This window comes from Lissotriton helveticus, chromosome 6 (genome assembly GCF_964261635.1).
Source record: "Lissotriton helveticus chromosome 6, aLisHel1.1, whole genome shotgun sequence".
NCBI lineage: Eukaryota > Metazoa > Chordata > Amphibia > Caudata > Salamandridae > Lissotriton > Lissotriton helveticus.
This window is the reverse complement of record NC_136067.1, coordinates 770,228,674-770,253,684: the sequence shown is the minus strand read 5'-3', so window position 1 is coordinate 770,253,684 and position 25,011 is coordinate 770,228,674. Positions and strand designations below refer to the sequence as shown.

Below are 25,011 nucleotides of genomic sequence, written 5' to 3'. Positions count from 1 at the left end.
TTTCCCGACCAACATTAAAAGATTCAATCCCTGTTCCACTGTCCCCAGGCCAGAACGGAAGCCATACTGAAGGTCAGAAAGAACAGAGTTTTCCTCTGCCCACTCTAAAAGCCGATCCAAGATTACTCTGCCAGCGATTTTATTAAAAGAATCCCAAAGGGAAATGGGCCTGTAACAGCCCGGGTCGTGTCTATTCCCCTTTTTAGGGCTCGGCTATAACGCGCTGAAAGCGCGTTCTCGCCGAGAACTATTGTCGGCGTCGCAGCAGTCTGAGACGCCGAAGGGAGACAAGACCTGGCCGCGCGCAGCGTTTTTCCATAGGATAACGTTGTGCGCGCGGCCAGGTCTTGTCTCCACGGCATTCCAGGGCTGATCGGATCGCGTCGCGCGCCTCTGTGGAATGCAGGGGGAGTCTGCAGAGAGGCGCGCGGCGCTGATAATCAGCACAGTTTGTTACAGTGTTTCAGTGTAAGTTCAAGAGACGGATGCAAGTATTTGCATGCTTTTAGTCAAATGGAAACCGAATTGAGTGCAATTTAATCGGGTTGTGCAGTTGTTGCTTTTTTTGGGGGTATTTTGCACATGGTGGCTCAGATTCTCCTCCCAGGGCCCCCCCCATGCAGGGCTGCTGACGAAAATTCCGCTGGATGGAGGTGACTCTTGTAAGTGACCACCCAGTGAAGTTTTTCGTTAGAAGCTAGGAAGGTCACTAAGAGGTTGCGCCCTAAACGGCATCAGGCGTCGATATATTTAACTGTAGGAAGTAGTAAAAGTGACGTATGTACGTTAGGAGCACTTCTTACAGCGTCCTTGATAACTTCAGGGTTGGCTAAGACGTGTACACACTCTTTCTCCTTCAGATCAGGGACCTACGGGATGAGGTTCCTTTCACTTCCGGTCTTTAGTCATAGAATGGCACGTGAAACAGCACGCTGCGATTGCTCTGACACCCCGACGTCAGCGCGCGCTCACAGACTTAGCCACAGCGTGGAAACAGTGTCAAGAGCTGACAAGCGGGAAGGGCGCCATATTAATCCTCCACGACACCTCGTCATTCCCGACTTAAACAGGCTATTTCTGTAACTAGTGTGATTTAGGAAAGACTAGATGTAAAAGCCTCTTAAAACGGTATTGTTCTCAAAAGTGAAATCTGTCTTCTATTCCCTTTGTAATTCAGAGCAGCAGTACGCCTGATCACATATCTTACCAGCCAGATTACAAAATTATTTAATTATTGACACACTATTGAAAAACGTCTGCAATTACATTTTAAACATATATACTGATCACTGCACTGCGAAACATTGTCTTGCTAAGCAGTGCTACTTTACATCTACTGGACACTATTGTATTTTCTATTTCGAGGTTATAGTTGTAGCATTCCATTCTGATTGAGTTATTATAATTGCCCTCACTCCTCATAGACTGCCCGATATTATAAGTTTTAATGAATCCTGAATCACGATTGCTGTCTGATTACTAACACTGGTGTTCATATTTATATAGCTATCAATTTATCATTTTTAGGTCTCGGCTATAACGCGCTGAAAGTGAAAGGGCACTCGTCAGGAGGCTACTGTAGTTTGCCATACACATTACGCGACTTTGAGCTATTGCCATTGTAAATGACAATGACTTTTATTTATGTTTTGGTTTTTAAAACATAAATAAAAGACCTTGTCATTTACAATGTCAAGACCTTAAACACGCGTTCATTTACAATGCTAATAGCTCTAACTTTCGCAATGCTGAGACTGCTGCATTGTAAATGCTTGTTATAAATAGGAACTATTACAGATTCCACCCAAGTGGGCAGAAAATCTGTAAGACAACTAGCGTTAAGCACCTGGACCAGAAGGGGTGCCCACAGAGAAGAAGTGGTCTTAAATATGTCTATGGGGACACCGTCTGGGCCAGGTGCCTTACCGCACTGGCTTTTACACAGAGATTTTTCAACTTCCTCGAGAGTAAAGTGTAGGTTTCTAGAGGGGGGATAGTCAAAAACAGGCGTCACAGGTCCTGCTTGTCCCTCACCCTTATAGACTCTCGAAGTGCTTGACCCAATCCGCTTCAGGAATTGCTATTTCTATTTTCGGGCCAGTCTCTTCTCTTAGTGCGAGTTTTTGGAAACTTGTCAGAACTCCCTTTCTATCATTCCTCATAGAAGCAGAATAAAGAGCTTCCCAAGCTTCATTCCTCAGAATATTCTTCCTCTCTTTAATTGCTGTTTTGTATTCCTTCCTACATCTACTAACCTCCCCAGCACATCTAGGTTTTTTATGGAGCTCCTTCTTTAGGAGCGCATAAGCCCTGCTTCGCTTGGAGTCAAACCAACTTCCCTCCTTTTTTTGATTCTTAACTTGCCTCGTGAGGGAAGCCTTAATTTCATTCGAGATTGAAAGGAAGGATACAAGAAGAATTTCAGGGGATGAGTCAGCATTTAAGCACGTCATTATTTCCGAAAAGCATTTATTAACCACTAATTTAGTTGTCTCCGTCTCATTCAGCATGGCCCATTTTAGCGTATATCCTTTAACACTACCAATAGCTAAATTCATGTCCAGACTGTCGCTTTCTGTTTCATTTATCAGAGTGGATGTAGTAGGTAGCAGGACGGCCACACAGAGCGGAAAGTGATCACTCAATGCTATATCAGAGACATTAAAAGAGTAAATTCTAGTGGCATATTTGTTGGAAACAGTAACATAGTCTATAATTGTGGAGCAATTAAATGTTGAAGATGAAACAGAGGGTAAAATACACAGTTCGTTTGCAAACCCCAGATCAAATTTAGCTAGGAAACTATTAAACTGTTCCCCTAAAGAGGAGTGATTAAAATGTAGCCGGCCTTCACCATCATCCTGTACTAGGCCACACCTATTATCCTGGGTTACGTCACACAAGTTACAGTTGAAATCCCCAAGCATGATTATCATCAATTTATGCTTAAAAATATTTTCCTGTTTAAACAATGCTTTTCTCAATTTACTTAAAACAATAAATACATCACCAGAAGGAATATTGTTATATAGATTGACAACAGCAATTGGAATATCACGGACCAAAACAAGTACTAATAGTTGAAAGTAAATATCGGTGACAAGTTCAATAACTCTTACAAGATCTAGCTTGTTGGACAAATAAACACTCAAACCACCCTTTGCTCTTCCATGCAAAACAGCAAGGGCTGGAGTATGAAAAGTCCTATAACCATTCAGATGTACAGGTTCAAGACTTCAGGTTTCCTGGAAACATAGCAAGTCTTGTGTTTGAATAAAATCCCAATAAATTGGATTAGTGATTTTAGATCTAATACCAGCGATATTCCATGATGAGATTTTAAGCACCGGTGGGTCTCTCAGGGGGATGTACGGGAGAGCAGGAGTCACAATGATGGGGTCAGTTTGTAAGAAGAGGGCCATTTGATCTTTTCCCCCCTCTATACCCTCATCACTAGTTTGAGGTAATTTAACAGTTAGGTTTTCCTCAATTGGTCTCTGCTTATTGGCCAGTTTATAAAAATTGGTTTAGCTTCTACAACAGTGGGGTGAGGTTTACTTATTTTTATCATGCGTTTTCCTTGTTAAAATAATATTGATTTGTTTCTGTTATTATGAGCCCTATCTTGAATAGTTGGTTTGGTGTCACTTTGGATGTATTGTCTGGTGTACACATTAGGCTTTTTGGATGTTAAATGTTGTAACTTTTTTCACAGAGACGATGATAGACAAATTCTTTTGGAGTGTCAAAAGAAAGGACCAACGAAAGAGGCGTTGAACTACATAGCAGGCAAACTTAAAAAAGATGCAGTTCAGGTATGTGTTAAGGTCCATTTCTGTTCAAATGTGCTGAATTTTTTTGCGATATTCAGGCAAGTATGGCTTCGCACACGATACGTGTCTTGGAATTGTGATGGGGACTGGGATATTCTTTTCTGTCAACAAAGGTACTACCTCGATGATACACTAATGGTACTGTGCTTTTTTTTAACAGTGTTAAAACAATAATTTTTATGTTTTCATCATGTGTTGTAAATCACATACTGCTAACTCTTCTGCCATTTAAATTTGCCTGTGGAATATTACAAGTCGTTTTTTCTATAAAATCTTTTCTTTCAACTTGAAGAATGACTCTTGATTGTGTACCAAAACCCACAGTGCACCAGTACATACACAGTTTCCACCTCACTTATTTTTTTTCTATAATCTGATTTGGAGCTGACGTAGAGTACTCCATCTGCTGAACTGCATCACTGCTGAAATTAGATCTGGAAAGCCTCATTGTTGATGCAAAATGGCTGCATGGAGCACCAAACAAAGAGAAGAGGCATCACTCGGCGTTGCATCAGGAAGAATAATTAACATGCATTCAAAGTACTATCAGAATGTCTTTAAGGAGTGGAAAATTGAAAATGCAGCGTTTATTGTTTTTCTTCAGTGTCATACTCAGTTGCCACAATCCGACCAGAGTTGGGGATGTAATCTGTGCCTTCCTTGGGAGCACCACAAAAGCAGTGTCAGGCTTATAAGCACTTTAAGTCTAAGAAAACAGTTCAGCTACATTGTGATAATCGGTGAATATGCAGGTATGCAGTAAAATGAGCGAGATGTCTTGCAAGAGGGTAATAGAACTTCGGGGGTTAATTGTCCAGGACAAATATAAGGGCAAGCTTCACAACCTTATGATAACAAAGGATCAGTTGTCAAATTTTTACCATCCCTGAAATATATCCACAAATGTACTAAGACTCTACCTCACACTCCAAAATAAATAGTTCAAGTGCAGCCTGAAGAGGGGTGGCGACTGGGCCAAACTCCACATGCAAAAGGATACAGTGCAAACTCAGGCCAAGTCTCTTCATTGATCATCAGAGGTAATGTGAAAGTCTCAATCGATTCCCAAAGCCCTGAAAGCAATAATTAGCAGCTGTTCAGCCTCGAAAATCTAAAACGAAAAGCACACTAGCTCAAAATGTTCTTTCAGAACTGAGCAAATATCGGCCTCGAAATGATTGACCGAATTGGGTGTTTGATTCAGAAAATACTTTGAAAGCTTCCTCGAAGAGATCCGAGATGCATTTACGCAAGGACAGATGTGATATTGAAAATGTGTGCCAAAAATGAATTTATTTTGATTAAGACATAGGATATATTTTAGCTACTTAATACAAATATCCTTTCAGTTATTACCCAAGAGCTAGACACCTCTACCTTAAAGATCACCAAGAAAATAATTTCTTTAGAGAGGCCATTTCTCCAGAGTTACTTAGTTGCAAAAAGTGAACATAAAGCAAGGCGCCTGAGCAATCCGTCCCACAGGATCCAGCTCTTTTTGCTGCCAGGCTAACACACTGACTCGGATATTGGCGATCAGAAGCAGTTTGTCCCACACAAAGACAACACATAGTACATAGTCAAATATGATTTGGATGAACCGCCTGAGGGTTATCAATCAAACCGTCTCCCCCTGATGAGTCTTTAACTAGTAGATAAGTATGATCATGGCAGTGGCTGTGGACTTTTTGAGGAGGAAAAAGAGCAGAACTTCCTTTCCCTTGATTTCTCACTCAAGAGATGATCGAGATTTCAGAGAATAATTCCTCTTTTATGAAAGAACCACAGATTCTTCACCTAGTGAATTTCCCCAAGCGCCCGACTGGATCCAGAGAATTTTGATAGTGGTTTTCTCACACGTCAATAGGTGGCATCATGCATCGCCACATTGGATCAGACCTGCTCCGGATGTGACATTGGGGCCACCATATCTGCACCACCTCCGTGTTTGTCCTTTCATTCAATGCCTACCGATATGGACCCAGAACTCCATAAAATTCTGCCAGTCCGACAAAATTGCTTCCCTCAAAATGTATTCAGTGTGCAAGGGATCTGTCTCCTCCAAAAATCACAGGGTTTAAACTTTCGAAGGCCCACAGCTGTCGGATATCGTTAACAGACACCCACGATGTCAGTCTCGGTTCCAGGCATGACTCTGTGTGTGTGACTGCTGCTGCACAAAGAACAAGGACATCCTCGACTGCAAAGCCAAACTTTCTGTTGCAGAACTTAGAACGAAGTTGAAGAAGACCTGGTTTTGATCTAAATCAAAGGTGAGGGCACGCTCTCGATCCCTGCCGATCTAGCAACCGTTCATTATTGAGGTCCAGAAGTTCAGGTAAGCCAAAAAAATTAAAGAAGCACAAGAGGGTCAACATACAGATCGTCCTGTTGCTCCCGTCATTCGGAGTAATGTGACATCCCCGGTACCTCCAGGCCATGGAGCCATTCCCCTTATTTGATATTGATTCTGCAACTAATCTTGATTAATGCACCTTGACTTTCGCAAGCCATTAATGACACTTCAGTAGCTGGGTGAAACTGGCACTGGGCAAAATTGTGGGTACATCTCCACATCCCTCTGTCGTGTCATTGGGCCAGAAGGATCCGAGGTGGCTCCAGGTTTTTTTACCACTGGTAGATTCATTCCTGATGCAGAGCGTCCCACTTGACCGGCCGAGGCCAGCCCTGTCTCAGAGTCCAGGTCCGCTGACTTCCAAACACCACGCCATAGAGCTTGGTTTTACAGGTGTTCAGAAGTTGCTTTAACCCTAATGAGTTTTCCTACAACTTCCCCTGACAGAGTCAAAATGTTTGGAGACGTTCTTCAAACATATGTTTTCCTCTGTCAGCCTTGCTTTCTTATTTCAATTAATACTAGTTGCCTCCTGGGTAGGTACTTGCATGCATTGTGGGACAGAGCGGTGGACAACTTTTCAGGTGTTCCGGAGGACATCTGAACAACTCTGCAGTGTCTCATCACAAACTGTCAGAACACAGCAAAGTACTCCTTTGGGTCTGGCTTGGATACAATTGATCATCTGGGTAGGTTAGTCTGGATCAGCGTGTGTTCTGGTGCCACATCTGGATTTGATTCACAGGCTTCTCTTCTGACACCTGACCATCTTTAATGGGCATACCCTTCGAAGGCCCTATGCTGCTTGGAGCGAAGGTGGACCCTCTACTGGGATTATGTCAAACTATCCGGGCTTCCAGAGAGTCTTTTCAGAGTTTTGTATTACATTATGTAGAATATATGTCTCTAAGGCAGTTGCTTCAGCCATAAGCCCTTTTCTAGTCCTTCAAAAGCCTCCCCCACCCCCCCATTAAGAGCCGAGAATACCATTTTCATTAGCAGTTTACTACAAAATGGTCTCCCAGGCAAACGCCAGAAGCCCGCCACTGCCAATCCATCCGCACCAAATTCCAGCTTTTCCGAGTTTTCTCCCTGGAATACTAGGCCCTTTACTGTGCCTTTTCCCCACTCTGGGGAGATAACTGCAGATATTATGCCTGCTCTGAGCATATGGAAACTTGCCTGCAGGAGGACTGGTAGTCTGTCTTTGGAAGTGAAGGAGGCTGCTGTCAGAGTAAGCATTTCTACTCCTCCACTTACTCCCCTAAGTTGCTGCTGGGGATTTATCTATTATTTATTTGTATAGCGCAGCTAATACCCTAAGGCGTCTAGGCGCTTGTCATCCAACAGCATGCCATCACTGAGATTATGTAAAGACTAGAGCCTGAATATAACGAAATTATGCAGTAAATAACCAGGTCTTCAAACCTTTCCTTAAAGAAAGCAAGTCGGGCACATTTTTAAGCTTGTTAAGCAGACTCTTCCATTGTCTGGTTGTGATATTTATAAAGCTTTTACCACCCCAGTTTGAGAGTCGGGATTAGTGGGCCTCCACCAACATTTGTGAAGTTGACCAAAGATTTCTGGCCGGGATATACCAGCAGAAACGGTCAATGAAATAAGTGTGGCCCTGGCTGGGCAGGGCCTTAAAGGCGATGCAGAGGGCCTTAAAATGAATCCGTTTTTCCACTGGTAGCCAATGTAGAGCACCGAGGGCCAGCTTGGTGAAGGAGTATTTTGGAATACCAAAGAGTGCTGGAGCAGTTTAACAAGGAATGCTTTGTTTATGCCAGTCAGAAGGGCGTTACAGTAGTCCAGCCTAGACAAGACTAATGCAGAGACCACCGTTTTCTGAAGATCTGGCAGTATGAAAGGAAAAATGTTCCTAGAATTTTCAATGTATGACAAGTGGATGAAGTGATCGCTTTCACATGATGGGAGAAGGACAGGGTGGTATCAAAAATGATTCCCATATTTTTCGGGATTGGAGCAGCTGTGCTGATGCCTGCAGCATCAAAGTTAGATTTGGTGTCTCAGTGCCCAGAATGATTGGGAACAGAGTTTGTGGATCTGAAAATTACTGGCCCGGAGTCGTTTGTAATTGCGGGTGGTGAAATTCCACTCCGTTATCTCTCCAGGTAAAATTATCCCGCTCGCAATTTGGACCCAAGAGTGCTGACAAAATGCCCATTGTGTTTCCTTATTGATAACTACCTGGTATAGAAACATGCTCTAATAAAATATAAATAGACTACAAAAACCCACTTTATTTGTTTTTTTCCCTACTAGGATTTATTGTCAACACACGAAATCCTGCACTTGTTCAAGCCGTGGTGTTTTATTTTTGTATTGTACTGGTGTCTTATTGTATTGTGTTGTGGTTAAGCTTCAGCTGGAATTCATTGTGCATTTTCAAAAGACATAGTAAATCAGGCACTTTGTTATATGGAAGTTCCCTGACTTTGTAATAATTTTCTGTGTTTAGGAAGGAGGAGAGTTGACAGTGTCTTTACTCCTTGTGCGATATGTGGAAAATTAATCTCATAGTCTGTGCTTGGTTTGTGTTAGCTACCCACCATTGGTGTAACGGGATATCCTTGTCTTGATAGTGACCAGTTATTGCCTAATGTAGATTCCTGAATAATGGTAGTAGTTCTTTTCATACTTTGCAGACCCATGACACGGTAGTACCTGCTTCTGGCTTAACAATACCTGTTCATATGTCAATATGGTGGCAATTCTGGACATAATGACTATAATGTTTGACATATTCTTATTGTCCATGACTTGATGAAGTCCATTTGACCAGTCCCAAATGCACTGATTTCATCGAAAAGGGCACGGACTCCAGAATCTTGTGCTGATTTCAAAAGTTCATTACTCAGACATGTCGATATGTCGCGTTTCAGCCACCACATGTGGCCTTGATCACCTATTAGGTGCTGCGATTTGCATCCAAATATTTAAACTAACAAAGACACCGCGTGATCGACGTTGGATATGGCCATGAAAAACACTGCCCCACAATACTCATCGTATGCATAAAATTTCAGTTGGTGGAGTCGATAAATACTAAACTGATAAAAAACAAATTCTTTAGATTTCCTTTACCACATTAATTAAAAAGCTCTTTATAAAATTCCTTACACATTATTCCAAATGTACACAGGAACTGAGAGAAATAGTGTCTCACCATATTAAAAGCCTAAATCCATTGTAATAACTGTGTACTATTGTGGGCAAAATATTAGAATTGAAATATTCATAGCATCTGCCAAAATCTATTCTGATGCTTTTACCGTTGATAATTAAATATCCATTATATCTAGGTAACCAGTAAAAGAGCTCAAGGTTAATAAGCACTTATATTAAACTGCATAAAACAGATGATTAAGAGCAGTTGAATAAATAACACTATAAATACGTAAATAAAGCCTTCAAATGTCTAATTACAAATATCGGAAAACTCTGAATAAAGTGCTGAATAGACTAAAGTGCTAGGATATCCCAAAGTGCAAGGTGCATGGTAGTGTTACTTCATATATAAAACATCTGGGGGGGAAAACCTCTTGCTTGTATCAATACAGTAGCTGTGCACATAACTGTAACTGACTGATAAAAACCTATAACATACAGCAATATTCCATCTTGCAATCTACTGGACATAATAGTTGTGGTAGTATTCCTCAAGTGGATTGCTGATAACCAATGCAGGCCAACATAGATTGTGACGACTCACAGGAAGTTATGTAAATCTTCCCTGTTATTGAGACCATTCGGCGATTTGGAATCCAATTCCAAAATTAACTTGGACTCCAAGCGTTGAATCTTTTCCCGGTTACCACCTCTTCTCTTTGGTGGCACAACCCCAATGATGAAATATTTAAGGCAAATAAGATCATTGTTATGTTCTATTTTAAAGTGCCTAGCCACTGGCTAGGTCTGATCTGAGTTGACTATTGCCCTGAACTGCTGCAGTATTCTTAAATGCACCTGTAATTTAGTGCTCCCAACGTAACGGAGTCCACATGTGCATATCAGGACGTATATTGCAAAATCCATTCTGCAATTGTATAAACCATGCAATGCTATGGATCTGGGAAAGCAGAGACATACTCAAATGTATTGATCCCAAACTTGCACGCTCTGCAAGAGCTGTACTTGTAAAAGCCATTTCTCAAGGAAAGCCAATTAGTTTTAGAGTTCCTGGGTACTACCTCTGGACTACTCCTGACTAGAGCACTTACCATCAATGGAGCCTGTCTAAAAGTAAGTGTGGGTTTGAAGGGTAGGCGCTCTCCCAAAATTGAATTAGTCATGACTATTGGCCACCTCTTATGGATCTTATTTGCCTCTGTTGTTGACTATATATAGTTATAAGTCGGGTCTCTGACTCTTATGCCCAAGCCAAATCTCCTATGTCATCATTAATGAGGGGTTTAAGTGACAGCATGTTATCTCGAGTGATCTTATTGGCTTTAACTAAAACTTGTGACTATCACAACCCCTTTAATAGAATCTTTGTTTGGTTTCTTTTTGGCATCTCAATAGTTCCTCATCATTACTGCAAATCCTGCGCAATCTTAAGAATTCACCATATGGAATGCTTTTTATGAGATACTACCAGCCCGTCCCGACGTTGTCCGGGTATGAATTGCTGCCGGCCAGTAGTATATTGTTTTGTAGGATTTCGTTTTGATCGCATTTCTTATCTGTGACAGGCCTGTGAAACGCTCCGATACACAGTGCACTGCTGATGCACTTAAGAGTGCGCGTTCAGTAGTGTGTGAACTAGAGTTTCCCTACTTTATTTTTCCTTGCAATATTATATAGCGCGAACTCGACAACATGGCATGAGCACAATTTACATTACAGAAGAACACATTCATTTGTGGTAGGCACGGGGAGACAAAGCGATTTGCCTGGAATCACAGGATGTTGAGCTGATGCCGATATTCGAACGTAGCTCCCCAGCTCTAAAGTTCGCAATTCTAGAACTTGTGGCGGGAGGTGTGTCTAAAAGTGTATGTCGGTGCTGGCCATCAATGAGAGACCTGTGCATTTTTCAAATCGGTGGTGAAAAAATATGAGTATGTTGCTGGAGATGTGGGCCGCCGTGCCACCAATGTACTTACCGAGGGAGGGTAAACACCCATTATTCCGCAACTTTCTTTCCGCATACCATCACTCCGCATACTTTCATTACAAAAGTACCATGACTCCGCAATGCCATTATAACGCATGGCATTAAATTTTATATGCTTTTACCACGCATACATTTACAATGAAATTCGTTGTAAATGCATGAATGGTAAAAGCATGTTTTTTTTTTAATGTTTGGATAAGGTAAGTATGGGTATAGGGGTATATGTTTTGGGGTACTGAGGTATATTTTTTGGGGTGTTTGGGTATTTTAAGGGTTCAGATATAGTTTTGGGTTATGGGCTACAGGGGTCGTTTTAGGGTTTAGGGATAGGTATGGGTTTTGGGGTACAGGGGTATTTTTAGGGTTCAGGGCTAGGTTTGGGTTTTGGGGTATAGGGGTATTTTTAGGGTTATGGGGTAGGTTTGGGGGTACAGGGGTATTAAGGGTTCAGGGCTAGGTTTGGGTTTTGGGGTACAGGGGTATTTTTAGGGTTCAGGGATAGGTTTGGGTTTTGGGGTACAGGGGTAGGTTTGGGTTTTGGGGCACAGGGGTATTTTAGGGTTCAGGGGTAGGTTTGGGTTTTGGGGGATGGGTTAGTGTTTAAGGGTGTTGGGGTATTTTAAGGAGTAAGGGTGGGTTATGATTATGGGGTGCAGGGGTATTTAAAGGGAGCAGGGTGGACACCCGGAGCTGGAATGTACAGAACCTGGGAAGAAAAAACAATGAAATATTGGGCACACCGCTCGCTTTTCCCCCCGTAATCCCGCACACGCCCACGACCCCAGCACACGCCCACAGCACACAATATGAGACATGGCATGAAGGAACGTACCACACACCCCCAGCGTTTGTCACGCCCCCAGCACATGCCCACAGCACAACGCAGACACACCCACAAGGGACTACTTTGCTGGCACGGTTCTTTTACCTTTTAAATGTATATGGTGGGTGTCTGCATAGCCTATGTCCTTCTGCTGCAACAGCCCTTTCCAACGCTGTATTGGGTGTTGTGATTGGTGCTATGGTTTCTGAGATTACCCGCCTCAAAGGTTTGGACTCTCTCTTTATTATATTAGTATGGATTTAAGGTGAAAACTCAATGTATGTAGAGTCGTATTTCTTGCAGTGCTCTTACGATGCAGGGTCGATTCCAGTTTATCTAAAGCATGAATATGCACATCTAAAAAATCTACATCATACTGATCCATATGTGCATTGACTTCCAAATTCAAATCATTGTCATTGATACTGTCAACAAATGCAAATGTGCTGTCACTAGAACCTTTCCAAACTACAAATACCTAATTGATTTATTGCATCCAACTCATTACATGGGCCACCCATTCAACTTTGTGGGTCACCTCGAGAACATGCTCCTCCCACCACTCCACGTGCAAGCACACGTAGCAGGGGAGTAGCAGGCCCCCACAACTACACCCCTTAGTTGCTGGAACACTTTCTTTACAAATAGAAAGTAGTTGTTTTATTAATAGATCTTCTACACAGATAATACTCTACTGCTTTTAAACCATCCATGTGGTTGATGCTAGCATATAAAGATGTAACGTCTAGAGTGATCAGAATACAATTCTCAGACCAAGGTACTGTGTTGAGTTTGTGGAGGAAGTCACCACAATCTCTGATGTAAGATGGCAATGCTACAACAAATTTGGCTGAAATAGGTCTGCCTGGGATGGGGGAGACTTTTTTGTGGATTTTTGGAATAAAGTACATAACAGATGTCACAGGAAATTCATTGTACATAAATAGATATTCATCGTTGGAGAGGAGCCCCTCTCTCCTCATTTCATCGTATCTTGTTTAAATGTTTCTTTGACTAGCTTCATCTGTTTCAGGCTAGACCTTTTATAGCATGCCTTATCATTCAAGTGTTTATAGGCTTCTGTTAGATAGTCACTCTTTGGCCACAGAGCTATGTTGCCTCCTTTGTCACATTTATTAATCACCACATCATTATTAGATTGGAGTTTTCTCATCAAATCGTTGTATTTTTTTGGGAGATATTTTTGTTTTTGAGCTGTGCTTAGAATTTTAATGTGTCATTTTTTCAATTCCTCCAACGTACGATCATGAAAAATATCAACTACATCATGAGGCCTCATACGGATGAACGTTGAGATGGGTTTATATGGGCTAGGGTTGGCAGCAGATGGATTGAGGCCTGCTTTATGGAGTAATACCTGGGTAGAAATCTCCTTGTCCTCATCATTTTGATCATTCACTAAATCATCTAAAGTCCGTAGAGTGGAAAAATCCGATGCTAACAGGTTCAATTTATTTGATGTACCTCAAGGTTTTTTAGGTGTTAAATCATCTTTGGGTTTCTTAATGGCAAAGTTTTTGATTAATTTCAACTTTCTTTTTTTTTTAACTCTTTTTATTTGCAAATTACATTAAACAAAGACGGTCATTACATTCGTAGATTCGAGTCATTCACTGCACCAGAAAATATATTAATAGTAGGTTACACAGCATCAGGCAATTCGGCTTTTGAAGAACAACAGTTTCAATCCACAATCCCCACGCCGGAACGACGGGCCTGAGGAGGCTCACAGATGTTACCTCTAAATTCGTTCCAGCATGACCACACCACCCCCCATTTTTGAGGGCATCCCCATGCCATGTATACAGTCTTTTCTTGCAGCATGCACCTTTCCATGTCTTTTTTTCCATTCAGTTAGTGTCGGCAGAATGGGAGCACCCCATAACCGTGCAATGTTCCTTTTTGCCACCACTTGCCCCAGCGTAACCCAGAGCTTCCCTTTCGCTGGCAGGTCTGTTGGCTCCCAGATGTTCAGGAGGCATCTCTTGGCCTCTGGTCGTAGTTCTACACCCCATACTTCTTGCATGCAGTGTACCACGCGTCTCCAGTACCTTCGCACCATCGGGCAGCCCCACAGTATATGAAAGAAAGAGCCCGTCTCACCGCAGCCCCTCCTGCAAAGTCCTTCCCCACTTCTTCCCATTAACTGTAACCTAGTGCAGGAGAGATAGACCCTGTGTAGTATCTTGAGTTGAATGAGCCTAAGTCTAGACGAAATGGCCACCTCCTTGGGGGGAGGCCAGCGCGCTCATCCATTCCTCTTCGTTGATCTCAAGCCCATCTGCTTCCCACCTCCCCTTAAGGGACTGTAGTGAGTTAGGGGGATTGTTTATCAGCTTTTTATATGTGAGGGAGATGGCGTGTTCTGGCAAATGCCCATCCAGCAGTCTATCCTCGAGTGGAGAGGCTTGTGGGGGTTTGGTCCCTGGCGGTATGTTAGTCTGGAGGGAGTGTCTGACTAGCATATACCTAAAGTACTCAGTTTGTGCTAGTTCGTACGTTTCCTGCAGGTAAGTGAAGGATCTGACCCCTTTGGGACCCCATAAATCTTTAATTTGGGAGATACCAATAAGGTCCCAGTTCCGGAAACCCTTCGTTCGTCCCAAGTTGCCCAATTTTTCGGATGCCCATAGAGGAGTGGCCATGGTAAGAGTATTGGACCAACCGAGTTTCCGCTGCGCCATGTGCCATATTTGCACCGAGTGGTTTGTTGGTCCTGTGAGCAGGTATTTACCAGGTCTAGAATAGAGGGCCGCCTCATAGTTCCCCCCGTGGAGTAGCCATCTGTCCATCGCATAACCTGGATCGTTCCCGTCGCTGTACGTTCCTTGGTTAATCGCAGAGAAGTGTGCGGCCCAATAGTACTTGCGGATATCCGTGAGAGCTATCCCTCCATCGTACCATCCCAATGTAAGCTTTTGTAGCGCTATTCTAGGTGTGCCTGACCAGAGGAGGTCTCGCTGTGCCGCTTCCACTGCTACAAAGTAAGAGTTCGGTACCAGGTCTGGATAATTCTGAAGGGCGTAGAGGAACCTCGGCAGGGCCATCATTTTAAAAAGGGCTGCGCGGCCCAGCAAGGATAGTGGAAGTTTTTGCCAAGTGTTGGAGTCACGCTGGAGCCGCCTAAGGGGCGGTAGTAGATTTTTTTCATACATCTTAACCTTGTCTGTGGATACAAAGACTCCCAGGTATTTGAAACCGTCCTCCGCCACAGTGATGGGGCAAGTACTGGGAAGCCCAGGGGGGCTACCATGGAGGACGTAGAGGAGAGATTTGCTCCAATTATTCCGCAACCCGGAATTCTTCCCGAAATTCGTAAAGATATCAAGTGCCGCCGTGATGGACCTCCGGGGTCGTGATAGGTAGAGGAGGATGTCATCGGCGTATAGGGAGATCTTGTCCTCCCAGCCATCCGCCCACCGTATCCCTTTAAGGTATACGTCTTGCCTGATCCATGCAGCAAGTGGTTCCAGGAAGAGTGCAAACAGGAGGGGGGAGAGCGGGCAGCCCTGTCTGGTCCCCCTCTCCAAAGCAAAAACCTCCGAGACCTTGTTGTTAACTACCACTTGGGCTAGTGGCTCTGTGTAGAGGAGACGGACCCAAGCTATGAAGTTCGGGCCGAAGCCCAGTTTACAGAGCACCGCTATCATATATGGCCACTCTAGGGTGTCAAATGCCATGGTGGCGTCTAGTGAACCACCACCGCATCTTCTTGTAAAGTGTGGCACCTCCCCAGTACACCATTGAGGCGACGGAGGTTGAGCGCCGTGTTTCGATGAGACATGAAGCCCGATTGGTCTGGGTGGACCAAAGTGGGTAAGACAGATTGAAGCCTATTAGCGAGAGTTTTGGCTCATGTATGATGCGGGCGTATTCGGTGGTGGAATAATAATTCCTTCTCTGGTTTTAATCGGTTTATCTTTTTTAAAGAAATTCTTAACTCTTTTTACGAATTACATTTTTCTTTCTTCTCCGTACATAATGTAAGGTCTTCTTCCCCCTTATCATCTGCTCCTTAGCAAAACCTAAGTATCTTCTATCAGGTCGATTCGCTATAAATCCTGGATCTAAATGCCACATATAATTTGGAAATTTAAACTTTTACAATAACTCTCAATTGTTTCCAATACCAATTAGTTCCAATACCAGCGCGTCTTTTATTTCCTTGAGACCAATCAAAATCTGGAATTCAAATAAATACAGCCAATAGTTGCTCGGCTTCTCTCGTGAGACTGGTTCTCACGCTCCTGTACTCACCCCTCCTTTACAATTATTACCTCAGCTACACACCCGCTGTCTCAATCAATACCAGCGCGGCTCTGAATGACGTCAGCGCAGCTTCGCAACTGACTCCCTCCTTCGCAAGGTAATACAGAAACTTAATTCTTTTTATTTTAAAGTGCAGATTTTATTAATTAACAACGTAAAAACATTCGCCACTGTACCCGAGTGACTAGAAAGGAAAGATATATTTTCACTGCGAGCAAATCCCTTCCGCTTACTCTTCATATACTATGAGTAGATCCCTTCTGTCTACCCTTCACACAAGCATTAGAGAACCTGCTACTCTTTTGGACTTATCTACTCCGGGATATATACTAAGGCCAAAGTTTCACCAGCGAACCCCTTTGCTATCAATCAAGCTCAAACGAACCTGCTACTACTGCCGTGTGACCCTTTCTAGGTGATATCACACCAAAAGTTTTGCTAGCGAACTCTTTGCTATCATTTATTCATACATTCATACAGAAAAAACCCTGAATAGTGCTTCCGGTTTTACCTAACCATGCACTAACTTCCTGCGAGTAAGTGACCTCACTGCAGTGTGGCTTCCATTTACTACCCGCTATTCTGCCCCTGGGGATTCCAGACAAACATATAACATGTACGAACAATCTTGGTTAATACATAAAATCAATACAGCATCAACAAATCAATAAAATTTCAATAGTTTTTCAGGTAATATCACATTTGATCGATCAATAATTAACCAACTAACTAATTACCTAATTTAAACTAAACCCTAACGATCGTCTGCTACCAAAAGAATATACTGATGGAGCGCGCAGGTCACCCGACTATGAATTTACCATACTCGCCTGGGCCCATAATCAATAACACATAGTTTTAATCAGGTAACCTTCGCTCTACTACCAGTTATTTTTACCTACTAGGTCCTATACCATTGACTTACCAATCCTGGTCACTGGTACCTGTAAACCTATTGGATCAGAGTGTTAGCATAAATAGGAAAAATATACTTTTGCACTCATATAATAACCACAGACTCTGGAAGTTTTAAAACTCTTTATCTAAGTTTCTTAAATGGTCATGATCCACAAATGAAACCAGATTAGACTCTCAATAATGAAGATCAGAATCAAAAGGTAACTATGCAGAACATGTATTAAACTAATTTCAATCATTTAGCAATAGGGAGGGTAAAGAAAGGGAACATAAAATACGATCAAAACATTTGAGCATTTAACAAAAGGGAGGGGGAAAAAGGAACATATGTCAAACTTTATCAATAGGAAGGGTAAAAAGAAGGAACATAATATGCAAACACTATTATCGAATATGTAACATTTAGGGAGGGTGAGAGAAGGAAACAAAACAATGATGAACCCACATTAATTATATTTACCTAGGAATGGTGTGAAGAACTAACCCTGGCCACAGGTCAGTTTAAAGGACAGATTCCCGAAAGTTGCAGTCGCCAGTAGGCATGCAGGTGCAGATTCAGAATAAGGACAGGTAAAGCCAAATTTGGATCAGGACAGGACCACCAAAGGTTAAGACCAGCACCTGCAGTTCAGTTGCAACGCCTGCGCTACTCCCTTCCTGCAGCCAATAGTCAGAACCCCGATTGGGTTATCGATTTCACCGACAAAGTGCTTCGCCAGCACCTCAGCTTCCCGGACCCCGATTGGGTCAGCGAATCTTCTGACAGAGTGCTCCGCAGCACCTCTGCTCTCAATCACCTATTGTGTGCGTTGGGTCAGTGACAGGTCAGCTATTCGGACAAGTCGGACAATTTCTCTAGCTAAGCCTACGCTAGTTATACTATTTTTCAAGTCAGTGTACCACCCCCCAATGTTGCAAGTGTAAGGAGTCCCAAATTTTGATTGGACAAAGAATGAGGAGAGGTCGTCACACCACACCAAAAATGAAACTTTTACTGTCCCATATTGAAATTTTTTGTTCCCGCCCATCAAATTTTGGTTCTCATGACATCTTTATTTTCCCCAACAATGAATGTTCTATTGGTAAATACATTGTTATACCGTTGTAAAATTTTAGGTTCAGAAGTTCATTTTCTCAGGAGCCTCTTCTAGTCAGTCAGCTCCATGGCTGCAATCCAAAGGTCACTGTTCCAGAGACTTGAGACTTTCACGCAGTGGCAGTTTCAACAAAGATGGTGGACAGCGTTACACATTAGGCCAGTTTTCGTGAGTAACATGAAATAGAAAGGAAACTGTTTTAGAACACAGAGTAAATGAATACACTGTATACCATATATCTCTACTCTATACCCATTATTTTATATTTAACTATAGCATTAGGATTAAGCAAAACGAACAGCTTGGCAAAAGCAGCATTGCAAGCTTTGTGCATGTGAAAACAAAGAGCGGCCATCTTAGTTCTAGTGCGCAGAAGGAAAAGTTTCCCTCCAAAGCAAAGAGTACGTCATGTCACGTAAGTATGACAGACGCATGCGCAGTAGAAAATCCCGCGTAGCAGCGTCCATATTAATGCAAGCGTATTATGATTAGTAAAACACATAAGCAAGCTTCACTCGGACACCCAGTGTTTATGTAAAATGTGAGTTTTAGTAAGCCAAACATGTTGATTAGTGTTTTTAACGTTATTCGAGGTTCATGAATACAAGCAAGTCGCTTCACATGCGAATCCTTGCTCCATCACTAATTATCCATACATTTCAGGCTATCATTCATTCACCCATCATTCCTTTATTTATCCATTTAAGCTTTTGCTCAGTCACACATTAAGCCACTCTTCCATGCAAACTCACCAATAAAAAAAGCAAGTTCACCTAGACAATACCCTGATCTGTTGGATTTGGTTATTTTAATTGAGACCAGGTGCAGAACATATACGATTACTGCTGCAATGTAGGTGTTAATTAATGTTGTTATGCATCCTGCAAATTACTATGTATGAAAATAGTGGTTTAATGGCTCATTTGTGAAAGTTTTGTTACATGTGGAGTTCAAATACGTCTTTTAAAAATCTGAGTCATTCTACATATAAGATCTGTTTCAATGTTTGTGCCATTTACGTGTGTGAAAAGTATACAAGAAATAATTAAAAATAAATAACCAGCTCAATGGTACCGTGAATATTAAGTCTCGAACCCGATTTGCAGTTTTCATGTCCTAATGCAGTTTTTCTCATTTAGCAAATTGTTAATTCCTTTAAAAATATGTACTGGGTGAAGGGCCAAAGCCTCAAAATGTCTAATATTGAACACCTTTGCTCGAAGAATCTCTGAAGGCAATAAAACATTTTAGTTTTCTAACGTGTTAAAGTTATAAAAGTTGATGTTTTTTGTAAAAATATAGTTCTGCTCAGTTATCTTAAAGGTGTCTTTTCTTTTATGCAGGTTTCAGAAAGATATCATTTGTTAGTGAAGCTGTTCAAAAAATCTGCACATACGAGCAGCTGAGATGTGTTGTGGGGTTTGCAGAGATGTGAACAAACTAAGCATCAAAGACCTGTATATTCACTGGCCACAGAAGTCAAAGCACTTATTTTATTGTGGGATTTGTTGCAAAGCTGCCCAACAGACCTTTACAACTGTGACATTTCTTACATCCCTAATGACAGGTGGGGCCATTGTCTATTCTCCCGCGCCTTTCTCCCAGAAGCAGGACGTTTTTTGCCCTTGAGTGCCATTTTCTGTTGACGGAAACGCATAACACCTGGCAACGGGATAGTGACGGGCATTTGTTGTGGTGGAAGGAATGGAAGTAAAACAACCCGTATGCTGCAGATATTCTGTATCTTTGTACTTTGAATGTTGGGGTCACACATGTGCATCTATGCATCTTATTGTTCCTTAGCCTGCCGAAGCGGTCGCCCATTTTTCTGTGTCATAATTTTATTGGAGTTCAAAGCGAGCCTCTGTTGAAGGTGGAAAAAAATCGATGTCTCTGCACGTTTGTTGCAGGTGCAGTTCTGCAGCCTGTACAGTATGTTACCTTGACATCAATAATCTAAAAAGCTGTGAAAAATGTTTTTGTATCAATTTAAATTATTTTGATTGGCATAACCCAAACATATTTTCTGATGCACACAATACCCATCCTCGGAAATCACATACAATGCAAGACATTAAGTCTACACTAAATCAAAGTTTTTGAAAATTACACTTGTTTGCACTCAAGGGGTTCAACAAAATTACACAAACTCTGCCTAGTTCACATCCACTAACACAGCATATTAAAGCATAAGAACCTGAAAGGAGAACTGCTCCCAAAGCATCTTTCTAGTCTTAAAAACGTATTTTTCCTGGGGTTTTAAAGTGCATGATCTTCGGAATACCTTAAAAAGAATTGTGCTTAAAAACATGCTTTCCTTATTGCAATTAATCAAGAGATTAAGTAAATAGCTGGTGGTTATCTGGACTGTTACGGAAGGCTGCTACATGTGAAATTTCACCTGGCCCCACGCCTACCGCTGTTAAAGTAATGGTTATATAAATGTTTGCTGCGTAAGATGAGTTTCTGGGTTCAAAAGCATGGAACAGCTGCACCGCCACCAAGTGCCAGAAACATGGGTAGTGAGTGGTTAAGGTACTGAGGGGCTTGTCCCATCAAACATCATTTATTGACGTTTTTTGTTGCCTGATGTTCTATTTTAAGACAAGACAGCAGTGAAGTTTTATATATGTAATAAAGTTAAAATTGTAAAAGATTATTAGAAGAAAGCCGCCTAGCTCCGTCGAAAAAGGTAACTTAATTTATTAACCTCCTTGTCACTTTTTCTACCCTATTCCTCTTAGTCTACCCTTCTATCAAATCTATGCCACTCAGCAGGGGACATAGCATGGGACACACTCATAGCAGCATTCCCAGTTGCATCTAACATCCAGACAGTGGGCTTGATCTACTTGGATTTTACTGTGCCTTACTCTTGTAGTACTTCTGACTTACACCTCAATTTCATAAGTACGCTTTAAGTAAGCCTGGTGTACTCCTGACATGTAGGAGTAAGCCAAAAGTACTACAAGAATAAGGCACACCTACTCATAGTAAAAAAATGTTTTACTCAAGCCAGTGTATTGAAAATGTTCTCTTCATTTTACCATGTGCACCGAAAATAGGAGATGCATCTTTCAACAGTGAAGACTGGACCAGCTGATATCTTGGAAACATATATGTATCTTTAGCAAGTGTTCTCCGTGCTTTGTCTTGCCAGAAGTTTGTAGCCTTTTGCTATGATTCCGTTCTGGCCTGAAGTAGGTTGTTTCCCTTTTACCATCCAGTTAGAATTCCATTTTCATAATAGTTGCATTTCCCTTGTATTTGCTTGTTGACCATATTACATCTTCATTGTTCATTTCAGTGTGTCCTTCCCACTCGCTACCCTCTGCCTGTGAAATGTTTACTTATGAATTTTCAGATTTTGCTGTGCTGTTTTAGACTGACTTGGAGCCATCGTTCTCCTCTTTTCTGCCCATGAAAGCTATATTAAGCTAACAGCACTTTTTAATGAAAGACCGTTCAGATGCTAAGAGCTACTCACGTAGTCTCACACTGTGAAGTTCAGTGATCTGGGACTAATGAAAGCAGATTTGCGCTTTAAATATTCCCTCTTCCTCACTTTGAAATGTCTTGTATTTTGTTTCTGTTTTATGTCTCACTTTGAAATGTTATATGACTGCAAATTGCAATTTAAACGCGTTTATTTGCATCTCCTATTGTAAATCTCTGTACAGGTTTCGCTTTTGTAAATGTTTTTCCTGTATATAGATGTTTTTGAAATATTTTTTATATTGTATAAAAGAAAGTTGAATCCTGTCTATTTTGTATGAACAGTGTTTGCTTATTGCAGTGGTGATGAAAAGGAAAAAAATATAATTCCTTTTGATTATTCTGGAATTGTGCGGTCAGTGACTTCTTAATAGGTTTTATTTGATTTGTAATTTTGTACTGTAAACTTCTGTCCACATGTGACAGAAATGGCATAGGAAATAATGTCAAAATGTGCACAATATGAACCAAGGAGCTTACTAGACTGTTTTCTCCTCTTCCATAAATATTACCCGAACATTTTACTTTTAAGAGTTGCACATAACTTCAATGAGTTGAGCTTGTTGGTGTGAAACCAGAGTTAAAATTGTCCGAGTCCTCAGCTGTATAGACCACCCTTTAATACGCTGTTCTGCTTTGAAAGACTTTAAGTCAATTCAGATATACAAGACATCTTAATGAGGAAATATACATGAGATAAACTGTTATCAGCTTGTTAGTTGTCAGACAATTAAACCATGGCACTTTAATTGTTGACTTTTTTAAATTAAACAGAGTTCACATCACTATTCCTGTCTTTTTGGCCTTAATGCCATTTTCCTGCTTGCTAGCTGTTGGCTTTCTGTGACCACGGGAAAATCTTTTACCAACATGTGTTAATAATTTTCTTTGATCTCCGAGTGCTGAAAATTGGAAACAAGCTTTTCACATGGCAGGTATCCTACAACCAAATGGTATCAGCCAAATAGCTGACTGGGTAATAATGCTACTGTGAGTGAACCTGCATTTTATTTACCCTTCCACACGGTCTTGTTTTGGTCCCTATAAATCAGGATGGGCTTTTCCATGTTCCAGGGAGCACTTTTGATATACAGCTCTTAGACGAGGTCTACTATAGTTTAGATTTTTTATTTTAAACTAGAGGTCTTTTTCTGGATAAAGTGTAACATCTTATTACACCCTACTTAATCAGTCTGGTTAAGTAAGGTGTAATAAGATGTTACTCTTTATCTAGACACCCAATATAATGCCTGTTTTTAGCCATACCAGAGGCCAGAATAAAGGTATACCTTGATGTCTTCTAGGTATTTTTAACCCTACGATAGTAGACCCCATCTAAGAGTTGTATATCAGTAGTGCTTCCTTGAACATGGTAAAGCCCTGATGATGAAGCATAACCCCGATAGGCTGTGCAAGGGTGAACAAAAATAATGCAGGGTCTCTTACAGTAGGATTACCCAGTATGCTATTTGGCTGATTACCATGTGGTTGTAGAATACCTGTATTGTGAAAGCTATAGATTGGAAGAAAGTATCCTTTTCCTCCCAAAAAGTCGCTCACGCCTTCCCAGAGTAATTAAAGAGCTGGTTGAATTTTTGTAATACAATTCGAGGCAAGCCTCGGGATTAGCCACAGAACAAGCATAGATTTTTTCAAATTAATTAAAATGATAACCTTTGGGTAAAAATGTCTGCAATCTTGAATTAATTGGTAACTGTTGCCCCATTTGAATATACAGAATTGCTTTTAAAAAATGTATCTTAAATTAGGGTGCTTTCTTTGCAAAGAATTATTCAATTGAATAATAAGTTTATTTTATAATAGCATTTGGGAGCAGGATGGACTATATGCTTGCTAATTGATTTCTTTCAGAAATCAATTAACAAGCATATAGTCCATCTTGCTCCCAAATGCTATTATAAAATAAACTAATTATTCAATTGAATAAATTCCTTGAAAGCACATTTACCCATTCCTCTTACTTTGCCCTAGCCCTCAAGGGTAGTTTGGGTTGCCCATTTCTCTCACTATTCTTTGTAAAGAAGCCTTGGGAAAGCCAGTAGGCCTCACCTTTGGGACCATTTGGTTTTGGCCATGGGGCATAATATCAGCAATACTGCGCCTCATGTTTTAAAGAATAAAAAAAAAAAGGTTTGGCCTGGCTGGTTATTTTGTAGGCGCGCACCCACAAAGTGACGTAGCTGCCTTATTTTTTCTAGTTAGTTACTGATCCGAGTTGGAGTGGTAACTAAAAAGAGGAAAAGAAATGCAGCATTTTTTTTTTTTCTGTTGAAAGCTATACTGGGAGATCAACATTTGGCAGGGAAGTGGAAGTGACACAGGGTTAGGGGTCAGAAGTAAAACTAAGGGTTTGGGTTGGAGAAGCAACATGAGGCACTGATGGAAAAAGATCAGGAAAAGCATTGTGGAGCTGCACACAGGTGAGGAGGCAAAGCCAAGGAAGTGTCGAGAAGCATACGGGTGAAAGAGGAACACAGAGCGTGGTGGTGGGGAGAGAAGCACACAAGCTTCACCTTTGACTTAAGCCTGTCTTGCGCGTACTAGCTCCGAAAACAGAAACATCGGACTGTTGTGATTTTGTTACGAGAGCCACCATGCATTCTCACAATTACCCGGATAGCATCACCTCTGCAGTGACTGCGTTTTTCACTAGGTTTGCCCCAACTCGTGCCAGATCCACGGCGCTCATTTTTTCTGTTCTCTGCCGTCTGTCTGGTTAGCTCTTTTCCTTAGAGCTTACTGTTTATAGCAACGCCGTGGATGTGGGAGGTAATAGTGCAAGCCCCACCTTCCTCATAAGTATGTGTAAATATGTATATTTCTTTGGCCAATTGAGCTGCAGTACTGGTATACCTGGTCTTTTGTCCTGAATGGTTCAGTAATGGGCGTTGACCTGTTGTGTAAGTGGAACGCGCTGCTATTGCATAAATATCCAGGAAGTGGCAGAGTGCCTTGAAGGGTGTGCAGCAGAACGCCCTCTTCAATCGTTAATACAAAGCAGGCCCAAAAAAGACTGCAGATGTTGCTGACAT

General features: G+C 41.6%; 1 protein-coding gene across 5 annotated transcripts in view; it reads left to right on the top strand.

The window, feature by feature from the left end:
• The window catches only part of CASP8AP2 (caspase 8 associated protein 2), a 200,672-nt gene extending 178,190 nt beyond the window's left edge, over positions 1-22,482 (top strand). For all 5 annotated transcript variants that reach the window (XM_078648263.1, XM_078648261.1, XM_078648260.1 and 2 more), the window contains exons 9-10: positions 3,716-3,815; positions 19,807-22,482. In XM_078648263.1, coding sequence (XP_078504389.1) covers positions 3,716-3,815; positions 19,807-19,869 — 163 coding nt within the window. In that variant the 3' untranslated portion in view covers positions 19,870-22,482. The remainder of the gene's footprint in view (positions 1-3,715; positions 3,816-19,806) is intronic.
• The last annotated feature ends 2,529 nt before the right edge of the window (positions 22,483-25,011 follow it).